This window comes from Diceros bicornis, chromosome 7, assembly GCF_020826845.1.
Source record: "Diceros bicornis minor isolate mBicDic1 chromosome 7, mDicBic1.mat.cur, whole genome shotgun sequence".
In the NCBI taxonomy this organism is placed as follows: Eukaryota; Metazoa; Chordata; class Mammalia; order Perissodactyla; family Rhinocerotidae; genus Diceros; species Diceros bicornis.
In genome coordinates, this window is record NC_080746.1 from 75,829,591 (window position 1) to 75,843,773 (window position 14,183).

A 14,183-nucleotide genomic window follows, 5' to 3' on the forward strand; every position below is an offset into this window, starting at 1 on the left:
GGACAATTATTGGTGCTTCCCCTCTTGACTCCAAATGTGTCACAAGGACAGCCTCCAAGTGAATTAACTAAAAGAGGAATACAAGGATTTGGGTCTACAGATGGATGGAAACCTGAAGCAAAAATATGGATGACACATCCATCCAATGCAGCTCCCCGTGCTGCAGAAGTAGTGGCCCAAAGGCCCACTGCAACACTCATAGTTATGTATCCAGGAAATCAACGGTTATATCATGTTCCTAAAAATTCTGTTTCTTTGCATGAATAGATACTCCTGCTATGTTCACTATGCTGTGCTGCACCTCCATGTCTGCTGCAGACCTACACACAGAGGCATTAGTTGCCTCTGTAGGACAACCTTTGACCCTGCACTGTTAGACCAACTGCTCTACACCAGTGGGGCCTATAACCTGGACTACGAATGGCCAAAAAGTTTGATCTCAGAAACATCAAGCAACTTCTCAATATAAGATAATTTCTCTATTGCCCAGCCTTCTGCTACCCTCCATAGTGGGAGCTGATCTAAACTTCTACAAGCTAATTTGTTAGGCCTAAGTGTTACCTTATCTAATGTTATCTTTGATGCTATGCATGATTTGCAAAATCAAGTTAATAATATTTCATTGGTTATTTGATTGGTTACCTTGGGGTTTGGGTCCTTTATTGCGAGATAGTTTTATAATTATTGTAGTCATTGGATTTTGGATCCTTGGATGTGCCTTATGTACTTGTGTACGAAGTTCATTGTGCATATGGTGTCTTATGGTTAATGGAGACGGCCACAACCGAATATGTCTTGACATGAGTACAACCATGTTTGGCCGCTCCATTGACCTACAGCCACCAGCACAAAAAAGAAATACAAAGCCGCTTTCTGTGTGGTGGGAACTGGCCTTTTCCCGGGAACTGGCCTTTCCCCCACGGAGAGAGTTGCAAGTTGTAACATTTCAAGGCTCTTGGAGCGTCATAGCAAGGGATGGACTGGCCATCTGTGCCGGGCTAAGACAATAACCAAAGAGAACAATGCACGTACACAACTACTGGGCTGGGACATTAACCAGGGGGCTCAATGCACACACGCCACTGATAACCATTTGTGCATGGAAACACTAAATGCTTGCTCTGCAAACTCTGTAATTGCTTACTCTGAAAATTACTGATGGTATAAAAACTGCTGGAAACTGAGACCCAATGAGAGTTCCACCTATGGAAGGGACACCTCGCCCAGGACATATGATCCTTGCCCAGCCGCGTCGATTGACAGGGCTCTCCCGGCAGTGAAACATGGATATTGTGAGTAACTGATTTGATGTGAAGTAATTGATTTGATATGAAGTAATTGATTTGATGTGTTCTCTTTTCGGTCAACCTGGTGTTTCTCCTTCTGGTTGATTTGTGTCATTTCTCTTCAGCCGATGTGGGTGTTTTCCCTTTCCAGTCGGGCTGATATTTTTTTTCCCTCTTAATATTTGACCTATTTGGATCTGTTTACAGACTGTCACCTTTACTATCCTCTATATAATAAAATATACCTCCAGTCCATTTGTTTGGAATGAAAAGTGTCTTTTACGTCTCCGATCGAATCCCCGAACCTCTCATAACACAGGCACATGAAAAGATGTTCAATATCCCTAATTATCAGGGAAATGCAAATCAGAACTACAATGAGCTATCACCTCACACATGTCAGAATGGCTATAATTAACAAGACAGGAAACAAGTGTTGGAGAGGATGTGGAGAGAAGGGAACTCTCATACACTGCTGGTTGGAGTACAAACTGGTGCAGCCACTCTGGAAAACACTATGGAGATTCCTCAAAAAATAAAGAATAAAACTACCCTATGATCCAGCTATTCCACTGCTGAACGTTTATCCAGAGAACACGAAGACACAAATGCATAAAGATACATGGTGCCCCTACGTTTATTGCAGCGTTATTCACAATAGCCAAGACTTGGAAGCAACCTAAGTGCCCATCAAGGGATGAACAGATAAAGAAGATATGGTAAATATACACAATGGAATACCACTCAGCCATAAAACAAAATGAAATCTTATCATTTGTGACAACACGGATGGACCTTGAGGGTATTATGTTAAGCGAAGTAAGTCAAAGGGAGAAAGTCAAATACTGTATGATCTCAGTCATAAATAGAAGATAAAAACAACAACAAACAAAGACATAGACACAGAGGTTGGATTGGTGGTTACCAGAGGGGAAGGGGGTAGGGCAGAGGGTGAAAAGGGTGATAAGGCACATGTGTGTGGTGATGGATTGTAACTAGTCTTTGGGTGGTGAACGTTATGTAATCTACACAGAAATCGAAATATAACGATACACACCCAAAATTTATATAATGTTACAAACCAATGGTACCTCAATAAAAAATATCTTGAGAAAAAAACACACAAAAAAACCAAATTCAATTTGAGAAACATGTATTGGGCACTGCTGGGTGCCCTGGGGACACAAAGCTCAGCAACACTGTGCCCTGTTTGCGGGGAGAGGTGTGTGGCTCACAGCCTCGTGACAGCAGAGGGAGCTGGGAGCTCGGTATTTCTCAGCCAGGCCAGCAGGTCGGAAGTGCTCGGGGTCGTTGCCACTGCGGCCCCATTCCTCAGCTTTCTGATTGGACTTCAAGTCCCGCAACCCATAGCTGCTGCTTCCAAAGTAATCCTGGTTTAAGAGTCCTTGAAGATATTCCCTGACATTGCTGGAAGGAAAGGAGGGAGGAGATTATCTCCTGGGTCACTCTATACAGCTCCACCTCCCAATTCCCTACTCCCCTTCCACCCAAGGAATGACTTTCAGAGGAGGCTGTAAGAACCCATGCTCAGGAAGGAGGGGCTCAAATATGCACCCTCTTGGGCAAAGGCCTAAATCAGCTTGCCCTTTCTATGCCCTGCAACAGAGTTCTGTAGAGACCCCTCACTTTCTCTTTAGGGGTGAGGGAGACATGTCCACACCAGCCCTGCTCTGGCTCTGCTGGCAGCCCAGACCCCAGGAGCAGGGGCAGGAGGAGGAGGGGCCACGGGCCCTCCTGACTCTGTGGAGACAGACAGCTCTGCTCCCCCCTCACTGGCCTCCCCAGGACCCGAGTCACCTGATCACTTTAGCAGCCCAGACGCCCCCAGGGCCCCTTTGTGCAGCATCATAGCTCCCGCCAGGGCATGGAAGTATCTGGCTGAATGTTGGTAATTGGCTTCTCTCATGTCCCAGTAGGCTCCCAACAAGTCCCAAGCCCCTGGAAAGGAAACAAAATAACCAAAATGAACCTGGTGACGTATTGGATAAGTAAAAGAATGAAAAGTGTCTACTCTTTTCAGATTGCGGCTCTTGACAAAGCAGTGATAGGAGAAGGGGATTCCACATTTTTTTATCTACCACCGCCCATAAGAGTAATACATCCTTTCCAGCTGAGCGCAGGCAAGTCTGGCTTGAGCAAATCTGACACGACAGGCATAAAAGGCACAGAACAAACGTCGAAACAGGCAGTAAGAGATGAGGTGGAATTGCGTGAGGGAGCTCCACAGGACCTGTGTAATCAGATTTAGCTGTAAGGCATGGACATACGTGTTTAAGTCTCTGTCCTGCTAATTAGGCTTCAGCCTCCTCACCCTTCATTGTGAGGATCATACCCACCTCCACTTTCCCACCAGCATCACCTGGATTTTGGCTGTATCAGATCGTGATGAATGTGAGTCTGTGCTAAGATAAAGAGCGAGAGCTCTCCCTTCACCGTCCCTCAGCTTCTGTCATTGCACAATGACCGTGCGAAAGAGGACCCAGAGGAAATCTCAGGAGATGGCCTAAACTGCACAAGCGTGCAATCACTTCCTGACAGAGCTTTCTAGGGCGTGTTACAGCAATCCTCATTACCAAAAGAGTACAGAGACTTTTCTAGTATTGCAAAAAGAATCACATCATCTGAATTTATTATCCAAGGCAAACCAACCAAAAAACCAAAAATCCCCTACAGTCAAACATTTGAATTTGAACATTCTGCTCGGGTATTAGGGAGTGTTTTTAAATACAACTCGTATCCTTCACTTGCTTGAAAATGCTACACAAACTGTGATTCATGGTCGCCTCACTCACCTTTGTGTCCAGACCTGACCCTGTGTAACAGGGCTACAGGGGAGCACAGCCGCTGAGAGTCTGGGTTCTCAGGCAAACTGTCTGACTTTGAATGTCTGCTCTTTTGCTCAATGACCTTGGAGAGGTTACTCTGTTTCTCTGTCTCAGTTTCCTCATCTGTAAAATGGGGCTGTAATAGCACTCACTTAGGTAGTTTGAAGATTAAATGAGACGATGAGCGTGCAGCACGTAGACTGGGGTTAGAGCTCCCTGGTATTGACAGTTAAATGAGACTGAAGTGTAGAGTGCAGCGCCCATGACATGGTCTATGGGTAATAAGTGTTAGCTATTTTTTGAGAGGTTTGACCCATCTTTCACCCAGTGGTGGTCAGACCCATGTGAACTGGTTATTAGAATCAGAGCGGGAAGACCAAGACTGAAGTTAATAATTTCCTTCCTTGCCTGTGTTAAATTTGTCACTGCCTTGGTCCAGGCTCAAAACCGTGTAGTCAGCCTTGCCTCTTCCCCCTCCTCAACCCTCACTTCCGGTTACGAGGTAAATCCTCTCTACTCTATGTTGGTGGGGTTTCCATTAGTTATTTTTTTCCCATTCTCTATTGCCTCCAGCCCACCTTCTCATTACTTCTTGCCTAGACAGTTGCAGCCGTCTCAGAGACCGTTCTTTCCTCATCTTTAAACCCTGCCCTCCCCACTCCACCACTAGTCTCAGCACATGAAAATGTCAGCAGCCTGTCAGGCACCACCAGTCAGGAGATTCACAAACTGCCACCCATCAGAATCACCCCAGCCCTTGTGAAGGATATGGATCCCAGGGGTCCTGCCCCAGATCTGGACTTTGTAGTTTTAGGGATGAATTTAACCTCTTTCAACTTGCCTCCCCCCACGTTGTTCCCAGATTCAGATGTCAAGTTATCCTAGTTCACAGATGAACCAAGGACCCTAAGAGAGAGTGATTGTCTCTGTCTCCTGGGAAGTTAATTGGAGATTCGTTATCAGAATCCTTGTCCCCTTGAGGCACAGCCTTAATCGTGCCTCTCCCCAATCAGAAACTTTTGGTGGCTCCCCTCTGCCTTCAGAATAAAGCCCAAATCCTTGAGCTTGGCATTCAAGGCCCTCTATGGCTTGTTTCCAAACTCTTTTTCAGAGCCCAAGGTTGCCTCTCATCCTGGGTTCTCTGTTCCTTAGATGTTCTGCACTTGGTCCTCTGGCTGTGCACTGTTCAATCCTGACGTGCCCTTTGCCCCAGTGCCACCTGCTGAGATCCCACCAGGGTTCTGTCCCTTCACGAAGTTCTACATGTATACTTTTTTTTTCAATTGTAAATTACAGATCACATAAAATTACCATCTTAACCATTTTTTGGCAGAACAAAGGGCTGAAATCTCCCCTCATGTCAGGAGAAGTAACTTGAGACTGAAGTCAGAGTTCAAACCCACTTTTCCCACCCCTTCATGTAGTAGAAATCTGGATACCACTAAACTTCCTGAAAATACTCCAGGATTACAACACGGTGCTGCTGTGCGGAGATGACAAGCCTGGAGTGTCTAGTTAACCCTGGTCTAATGGATCCCAAGAGAGGCCTGGAAAGTTCCCACTTGGTAGTTCTTCCCAGAGGGTTCAGAAAAATAGAGGCCTAGCCTTTAAACTTAATGACTATGCTTAAGACCCTGACTCAGGGGCCGGCCCCGTGGCTTAGCAGTTAAGTGCGTGCGCTCCGTTACTGGCGGCCAGGGTTCAGATCCTGGGCGTGCACCTACGCACCGCTTGTCCCGCCATACTGAGGTGGCGTCCCACATACAGCAACTAGAAGGATGTGCAACTATGACATACAACTATTTACTGGGGCTTTGGGGAGAAAAAGAGGGAAAAAAAACGAGGAGGAGGATTGGCAATGGATGTTAGCTCAGGGCTAATCTTCCTCACAAAAAACAAAAACAAAAAAAAAGACCCTGACTAAGGGTACAATTAAATTGAGAAAATATAAAAGTATAAATGTTGATAAGATTATAAAGGTTGGAATGTTTGAGCTAATTTTATATAAAGAAGTTATCTCATCTTTGGCTGAGTATGTTTTAAAATGTCTGACTAGAAATGCTTCGCCTGTCCAAAATTATAAGGCCAAGACCTGTAGATAAAGTCCTCATGAAAATTATGATTAGAGATGTAAGAGTTGAGGGAATTCAGATGAAATTTTGTAGGAAAATTGATATATTTACGGGCTTTTATGTGAAGTGATTGTCTCTCTTTTTGCCTCATTGTATTATAGATTGTATTGTGGGGATAGACATTGTGTCTCACTGGGGAAAGGTAACGTTTCCCCCGCCTGATTGTAAGACAGCATATAAATCTGCCCTTCACACAGTGTTAATTAAACACACTAAAGGGAAACCAATAGAGTTGCTTGAACCCACACAGTATGAGATAAAAACTAGAGGCTAATATCAGGTGCTAATAAAAAAGATAATAAAAGCCCCCCAGGTAAATTGGTCTAGGGTTAAATTGTGCACTTAGAAAAAAAAGGGGGCCTTTGTTACATGCTTTGTGCAGACTTTTAAAAGTTTGATACATTGTCCTGAATGTTTTAGAACATACAAATCTTTGATTCATCTCTCAAGTTAAAAATTTCCCTGATATAAAGAAGCAATTGGAAAGGTGTAGCTGGAGGGATGAATCAGCCTCTTTTGTCAAGCTGTAATCCAGTTCTTTGGGGAACTGAAAGCAACTGTCTTTGTCTTACAAATCTCTGCAAGATGGGAAGTATGGCTCCAGAAAGCAGTTCAAAGTTCACTTGTCTTTTGCCAACCCCAAATCCTCCTCTCTTCCTCAAAATGCTCCTATATATTGATTGAGACAAAAGATTGAGACAAGTTCACTTTTCTTTTGAAACTGATAAGACAAATATGCCCCAGAAACTCCATCTTGAAGAAAATTTGACTGCTTCTCTGTGCCTTTATGATATAGATTTTCTGCTCCCATCTACTCTAGGACCTAAGAGCCGTTCTTTGAAATGCAAATGTTTCTCAGAAACTAGTGAGTTTTGTATTGCCCCTGATTCATAACAAAAATTTAATGTCTCCATCTGTGTCTACCTGCATGTTTATGTGTGTCTCTATGTATGTTACATGTATGTGATATTTTCCCTTTAGATGGTATGGCCAAAATTAAGACTTCTGTTCAAGTGACTTAAAGTAAGCACTTACGTGTCTTTCAAGTGAACGTGATATGAAATATCTTTGGTAAATAAAAGCTTATTTAAGTTTGTTTGCTTAAAATGGGCATGTCCTCAGAGTTATTGGCATTGGCTATGATGCAGACATGCAGCCTGGGTTTACTTGTCAAATAAGCTCATGTTATCCCTGTTACAAATCTGTCAACTTAATAACTTAATATGATAGCTAATTTTGTCCAATGTCTCATGAAGTTTTCTTGGATAATCTCAACATAATTGTTGGGAGAAAACGATTTAGATGTAAGTGATATAAGAGTTTATAGATAAACTTTTAGCAATAATTATATTTGATGACATATATTTAATAACTTCCAAAATCTCTTTAGTAACTTGAAATTTTGAAGTTTTGCTCAATTAAATGATGGAAAATTCATTGAATATCTACATTATTTCTAAATAAGATAAAATATTAGACATTAATTACTAAATATAAGCTTATCTACTTTTGGATTCTTATTACAGAAAAACTAAAAGGTGTTTTGAGTCTATTGGTAAACGTGTCCTGTGTTTTCTTAAAAGATTGTACTACAAAGTAACATGTTTCTAAAATTATAAAAAGTATTTACAAATTTGTCAAGCCACAGAATGCTAAAGTAAAAGAAAATTTATAATTGCTTACTTAGTTTTTACTTAGAAGTTGGGGGTTCTAAGGGTTAAAATTCTAATATGTGATTAAAGCTGCTAAAAATTAATTAAGGAAAATATGTTTGTATTCAAGGAAAGTAAAATGTATGTTTTCAGTAAAGAAGGTATAAAGATTGAAAATATATTTTTTGTTTGGTTAAGAAAGAAAAATTTGTCCTCACAGTACTAGGAGGAAAAAAGAAGGCATGGGACAAATTCTAAATGTAAAAAAAGAAAGTTATAGAAGGTTTGTGGAGGAGGAACCCTGAGAAAAGAGTTTTGCATGGTCAAGTTGGCTAAGATTAAGATGAATCTAATTAAGTAAATAAGTTTTAATATCCAAAGAAAACTAATGCAAAATTAGAATTTATTTTTTTCCCCTCTCTCTTAAAAGGGTAATTTTCTTAAACTTTTAGTCTACTCTTGGAAAACAGATTATGAAAGGCTTTTTTCTTTGAGTAGTCTACCAAAAGGGTAAGGATTCTGTGTTTTATCAAAATAAATTTCCTATATTTTTTTTATCAGGTCTTTAATCACAGGTGCTAAGGCTTTTCTTACAACTATTTAATCTTCTGCATTCACCTAAAAATCTTTACTTGTCAACATGGTTAAAGGATAACTAAGCATTGTTTCATAGGGACCTAGGATATTGTGTGGGTAAATGTTATTGATGTAAGTGTTTTAAAAATTATATAACGTTCCTAGAATTCTGATGTCCTGTTTGTCAGTCATAATTCTACTTATTATCTTAAAGTGTTATATGTCACAGAAATAACCAAGTTTCTTTGACAATTGTCATTGTTAAGTCTTTTGGCATTTACAGACAGTTGTTGTTTTACTCTGATGCTTTTGCAAATATTTCATCTTCAGAGAGATTCATGGAAAGGATTTTGACACTTACTTTAGAATACAGGTTTCTGATAAACTTTCAGATTATAAAACGGAACTGGGTAAGAAATTACAGAACTCTAATGGAGAAACTAATGACTTCATGAAACTGCTAACAAAAGATCAAGATCCAAAGTTGGTTACATGGGACTGAATGAACTGATGAAGATGATTACAAATTTTTACGACTTTTGTTTGAAATATTGCTGATTTTTAAAAATGTTTTGTTTTTTCAGATTTAAGGAAAACTTTTTGTCTTTTCTCTTAAGTTAACTATGACTTATAGCAATTTGGTAAATTATAATTTTGTAAGCAGAATTGAAACATTTATCTTTTTCTCTCTACCTGATCCCCCCAGAATTTGGAAACTCTCAGTGAGTATTCTTATTTCATGGCCATATAGTTATTTGCATAAGTTCAATAAGAATCTGTTCTCCTTATAACAGGACACAATTGGAAACATGGGTTATATTACCAAAGTTTTAACTGGAAAGTCATATTTGAGAGAAACATGCATAGACTCAGATGTGACCAGACAGCTTTTAAGAAACAAAGATTAGACTATATGGAACAAAGCCACTTGGAAACATTGACCTGGTACCTTGTTTACAGTGTTCCCAGCAACCTTACTGGGTAATTAAGGAAGGTTACTTATCTGGCAGGTACCTGGAACCTCAATATTTTGGGGAACCTCAAAAGAAGAGAACAATTCACCCAAATCTGTAGGTATTACAGACTTTGTCTGATAAGTCCTTGGATTTCCTGGCCTTGAGAGGTCCTTAAGTTCAATCTGAGATTCCTTATAAAAAGTTCTAGAAAAACAGATTTAAAAGAGCCTATATGATCAATTGCTATTCTTGCTGTACTTATGTAAATGATTGGGCCAAATTTACTAAAACTAGACTTATTTTGCAAACCCATTAGTCTTAACTTGGCTATCTTTGGTAAAAATTAGGGTGATTTTAGAGAGAAAAATTATATTTCAGTAGAAATTACAATATACATTTGTGGATGTTAGATCCTAGTTCTGTTAATTGTTGTTGAGGTTTTTGTTTTCTACCTGTAAACTGGACTGGATCCTGATTTCTTCTAGTCTAATGAAATATCTGGCTACAAATCTCCAAACTAACATTTTCAATTTTTTCCATCATTTTTATTTGAAATCATTGAGAACTGAAACCACCCATTTTCCTAAAGCCCTGCAAACTGAAGCAAGATAGTTTGATATAAACTTAAGAAAGATCATGATAGCATCCTTGTTGCTATGTAAGCCACTCAAAATGATACCTGAACACCAGGTGACATCATCAGAGACATTTTAAGCTGCAAAAGATGCTTCGACACTGACACCTGGAAATCTTCTTAACTGGCTATCCTCTGAACTCAGAAACTGGTTTATAATTTGCTCCAACCATTAACTTTGTTTTTCTTTGTGTTTCCATAGAAATGCTTCTTATTAAATGCCTGATTGCTTGCTTCCATAATATAGGCCTAACTTTGGAAGCCCACCTGCATCACCACCTTCTAAAATGAATTTAACTAGATTAATCTAGTATCAGGGCTAAGAAATGTATTCAGTGAGATTGAACAATCTACCAACTCAACTTTTAGACTATGAAACTTCTTAAAGTTTCAAAGGACTCTGAAACGTCTTAAAGTTTCAAAGGTGAGACTGTGGGCGATCAAAATTGGCCACCCCAAATTGTGTCTCTTTGCCTTGACAGAACAAAAGACTGAAAGAAACTTTGATTTTCTCTCTAACTACCAAAAAGAATTTGAGATGGAAGGCCTGTCCCCAGGACAGGCCATCACCATAGATAACACTGGGCGGACTGTGAGGGTCCTTGCCAAGCCCATTCTTATCTACTGAGTATTTGCTTTTCCATTTCCAGATAAATTGCCTTCTTCCCCTTTGAAGTCCCAAATCACTACCCACAATCCTCCTTTATCTTTAGCTGAAGATGATATTTAAACTGGCAGCTTCAGCCATTCTGATGAGTTGCTCAGTTTTTCCTGGGTTTCTCTCATGTATACAAGTAATAAAGGTTTGTTTGATTTTCTCCAGTTATTCTGTCTCATGTCAATTTAATTTGTAGTGCAGTCAGAAGGACCCAGAGGGTAGAGGAATTCTCTTCCTCTCCTACACATTGTACCCACACGTTGTGTAACTGGTCCTGGCTGCCACAGTAGCTCTGAGGTGGAGCCTGAGAGTGTGCATTTCTGACAAGATCCCAGGTGACGCTGGGGCTTCTGGTCCTTGGATTGATCACCTGTGAGTAGCAAGGTTCAGTCTACGGGATGGGAGGGCAGCCACGTGGAAGCAATCTGAGAGACAGCATGAGCAGAGGCCCCTGGCAGCTGGATCACTCAAGACAAACCATTAAGTGAGTCATAAATTTCCGTATTCCTTAAGCTTCTATATTTTTGTTACAGCAATTTAGCTTTACTCGAACTAAAGGAAGTGAAGTAGAGCAAGTCTCATATCCTGTTCTCAGTTTATTTAGGCCTAAATAATTTTGGAGAAACAGCTTTCTGTGAGGTGTGCCTGGGAACTGGACTCCAGCTGGGTCAAACAGAAGCTCAGCATCTCTGGTTGCCCTCCTCCCATGGGAGTGGGTGCTGATTGAATGGCATTTATGAGCTGGGGAATTGGAGACTGAGTTTGAAATTAGAGGAGAAGAAGACACTCAGAATTCCAACCAGACTTGGCAATGAAGCCTGGGCTCACTAGAGTTCGGTTTTGAGGTTTGGGGCCAAACCCCAGCTAACAAAGTTGCTGGTCATTGCCCTCGGGGCTTGTCTCCACTGGGGACCCTGTGGCTCGTGTATTCCTTGGATCCCCTAACTGTAATGGTCATCCTATATGCTAATTTTACCTCAACTTCTACAAACTACTTGTTGTAAGAAAACAAAAGCAAGTTATTTTAAGCAAAATATTGTGTGGTGTGTAGCAGACATAATCTTGTTGGTAGGAATGCCACCATGTCCCTAACATATTGAAGCCCTGCAGCACTCCCAGTGTCTTATGGAGCACTGTGCTCCAGACCCTGTCCCCTGGGGGTGACATCTCTCCCTGTGGATCTCAGGTTCACAGCTGGTTCATTTCCCAAGTCCACGGTAGTTTACCCTTCTCTGTCCTTCCCAATTGCCCCTGCTCTCTCCCCTTCTTGGATAACCAGTGTATTTTCCTCTTCTCTCTCTTATTCTCAGTCTAAGAGCCAATCAGTCCTTCATTCTGGAGTGAACTTACTGTGTCCATGTCTTGAGGAGCCTGTGTTTCTCACACGCTTTAGACAAGTACCGGGGCGTGAGGTATCTGATACTCTTCTGCGCTGCTTCAGACCCTCCGCCCTCCCCTTCTCCAGCCGCTGCTACGGCAGTGAGCTGCTCGTGGTTTTGATCCATCTCACGCAGGGTCACCCTGGCAGCGCCTTGCTTTGGATCTGCTCTGCGGACCTTCCACTTCATGCCCAGGGGAAACCCACTGGGCACTCACATGTGCACAACCAAGAAATGCAGGGAAAGTTGACATTGGAGGGCCCAGCCTTGACCAATGGAGACGGAAGCCAGTTGACTGTTGCTTTTCTTTTCTGGCTCCCGGTGCATGGAGCTGAGGCAATTTCACTGCAGTCCTCAGAAGGTCCCAGGGGACTGAGCTCCAGCTGTGAGGCTCTGACTCGTGGCTGCTCTGTAATCCGTCCTTATATTGGCCTTGCTCTTTCCCCGTGTTCCTCTCCCGTCTCTCACTTCTGCTCCCTGGGATCGTTTCCAAATAAAATACCTGGGAACCTAGGCTAAGAACTGTGGGGAGGAGGTGGGGTGGGGAGGGGATGAGGTGGGAGGATTCTTCTGTTCTCTGAAGCTTTATCACCTAGAGTTAGTCTGTCATCCAAGTTAAGTGTCCGTTAGGTAAGAAGCAGTAGATTCTCAGCCATCATCACGGGCTGGGTGGTCTCTCTCCCAACAGAACTCACTTTCTCACCCTTTCCCCACTCTGATGTCCCCAGGTCCCCATATCAGAGCCCCCAAGCCTCCTACATGGAGATGCAGCCTAGCTCATGGCTTGGTGTAGAAAGTACTGAAAGATCCTCAATCTCTAATCTCTAGGCAACCCCGCAACTACCATCTGGGGCATAGGGGAGAATGGACATCCACACTTCCCCATAGTGAGAGACCAAAGGAGCCCAGGGTTACCCAGGGGACAGCCCAACCTAGAGGTCCAGGCAACCTGGTGCCCAAAGAGGGTACACCAACTGGCGCTCTACCATTTTGAGCCCCCTTAAGACCATGAACTTCAAGAAAAAAAGAAGTGGCCTATTTTGTGAGTGATGTAAATATGAAAAGCAAGTAACACCAACTCCTGTCCTCTTGTCCCCCTGCCCTGACCCTGGAACTGGCCACATCCTGTGCAGGCATTCTCCCTCCCAGGATGGTGTATGGAGCTCTTCCTGGACCACACCTTGGCTGCAATGGGCTCCCCAGCACCGTCCGGCAGAGCAGGAGGGGGTGGGTTGGGACTCGGTACCACCTGAATGGGGCGGATGAAATGTCCAGCGGAGTCCAGGCTGTGGCCACGCTGGGGCTGTCCATGTGCCTCTCTGCTGAGTTCCTGCCCTCAGGATGGGGCTGGGTCTTGCCTCCATCTCTCCCCACAACAGTTCCATCAGCGATGGAGGCTTTTCTCTCACTGGCTGTTACCTGTGAGCCTCCTCAGAGGACTGGGGAGTCTCACTATTATTTATCAATACTCATACTTATGGAAGGAGTGCAGGGTAAGGGAAGAGCCTCAAGCTACATGCCTGGGTTCAGATCCTGGCGTTGCCTCTCTCTGGCTCTGTGACCCTGAGCAAGTGATTCCGTCTCTGTTCCAGGTGTCCTTATCTGAAAATGATCTACATCCTAGAGTAGTTGTGACCCAGTAAGAATAGCACAAGTTCAAGAAATGTTAGCCATTATGACTATTATTATTACTCACATATTATTCTGGCCAGTCTCGGGAATCCCTAGTTTTAATTATTTAACCAAAACATAATTAATATCTCACACGAAACTTAGCATGAGTTCTACTTTTCTTCTTTCATAAGGAGATAATGATAATAATAATCTTTAGAATTAATAATCTTTAGAATCTTTTGACAGTTGCTTTTCTTTTCTGGCTCCCGGTGAATGGAGCTGAGGCAATTTCACTATAGTCCTCATTCCCCGTGCATAAGATAAACAACTGATTCTTTTGTTGTCTTATCAAGATAATACTAAACAGAACTGTTAGAAACTCTCCTACCTGATATGGATATTATCTTAAATGACTGCAGAGTACTCTCTTTTAGGGCTTTGGCACACATT

At 42.2% G+C, this 14,183-nt stretch overlaps 1 protein-coding gene across 1 annotated transcript; it reads right to left on the reverse strand.

Moving 5' to 3' along the window:
• Positions 1-1,938: 1,938 nt before the first annotated feature.
• Positions 1,939-12,308, reverse strand: LOC131409151 (uncharacterized). Its single transcript, XM_058546306.1, has 5 exons — positions 12,125-12,308; positions 4,100-4,119; positions 3,644-3,753; positions 3,105-3,245; positions 1,939-2,714 (listed from the first exon to the last, which is right to left on the reverse strand). The coding sequence occupies exons 1-5, from the start codon at positions 12,306-12,308 to the stop codon at positions 2,477-2,479; spliced, it is 693 nt and encodes a 230-aa protein (XP_058402289.1). The 3' UTR covers positions 1,939-2,476.
• Positions 12,309-14,183: the final 1,875 nt, after the last annotated feature.

Bases quoted from the DNA above. Each gene is read 5' to 3' on its own strand.
- LOC131409151 (XM_058546306.1), bottom strand. From the start codon at position 12,308: ATGAAGTGGAAGGTCCGCAGAGCAGATCCAAAGCAAGGCGCTGCCAGG. The intron at 4,120-12,124 runs GTGAGAAACACA...CCTGTTACACAG, and splicing joins CCGGTACTTGTCTAAAGCGT to GGTCAGGTCTGGACACAAAG. The intron at 3,754-4,099 runs GTGAGTGAGGCG...GTGCAATGACAG, and splicing joins GGTCAGGTCTGGACACAAAG to AAGCTGAGGGACGGTGAAGG.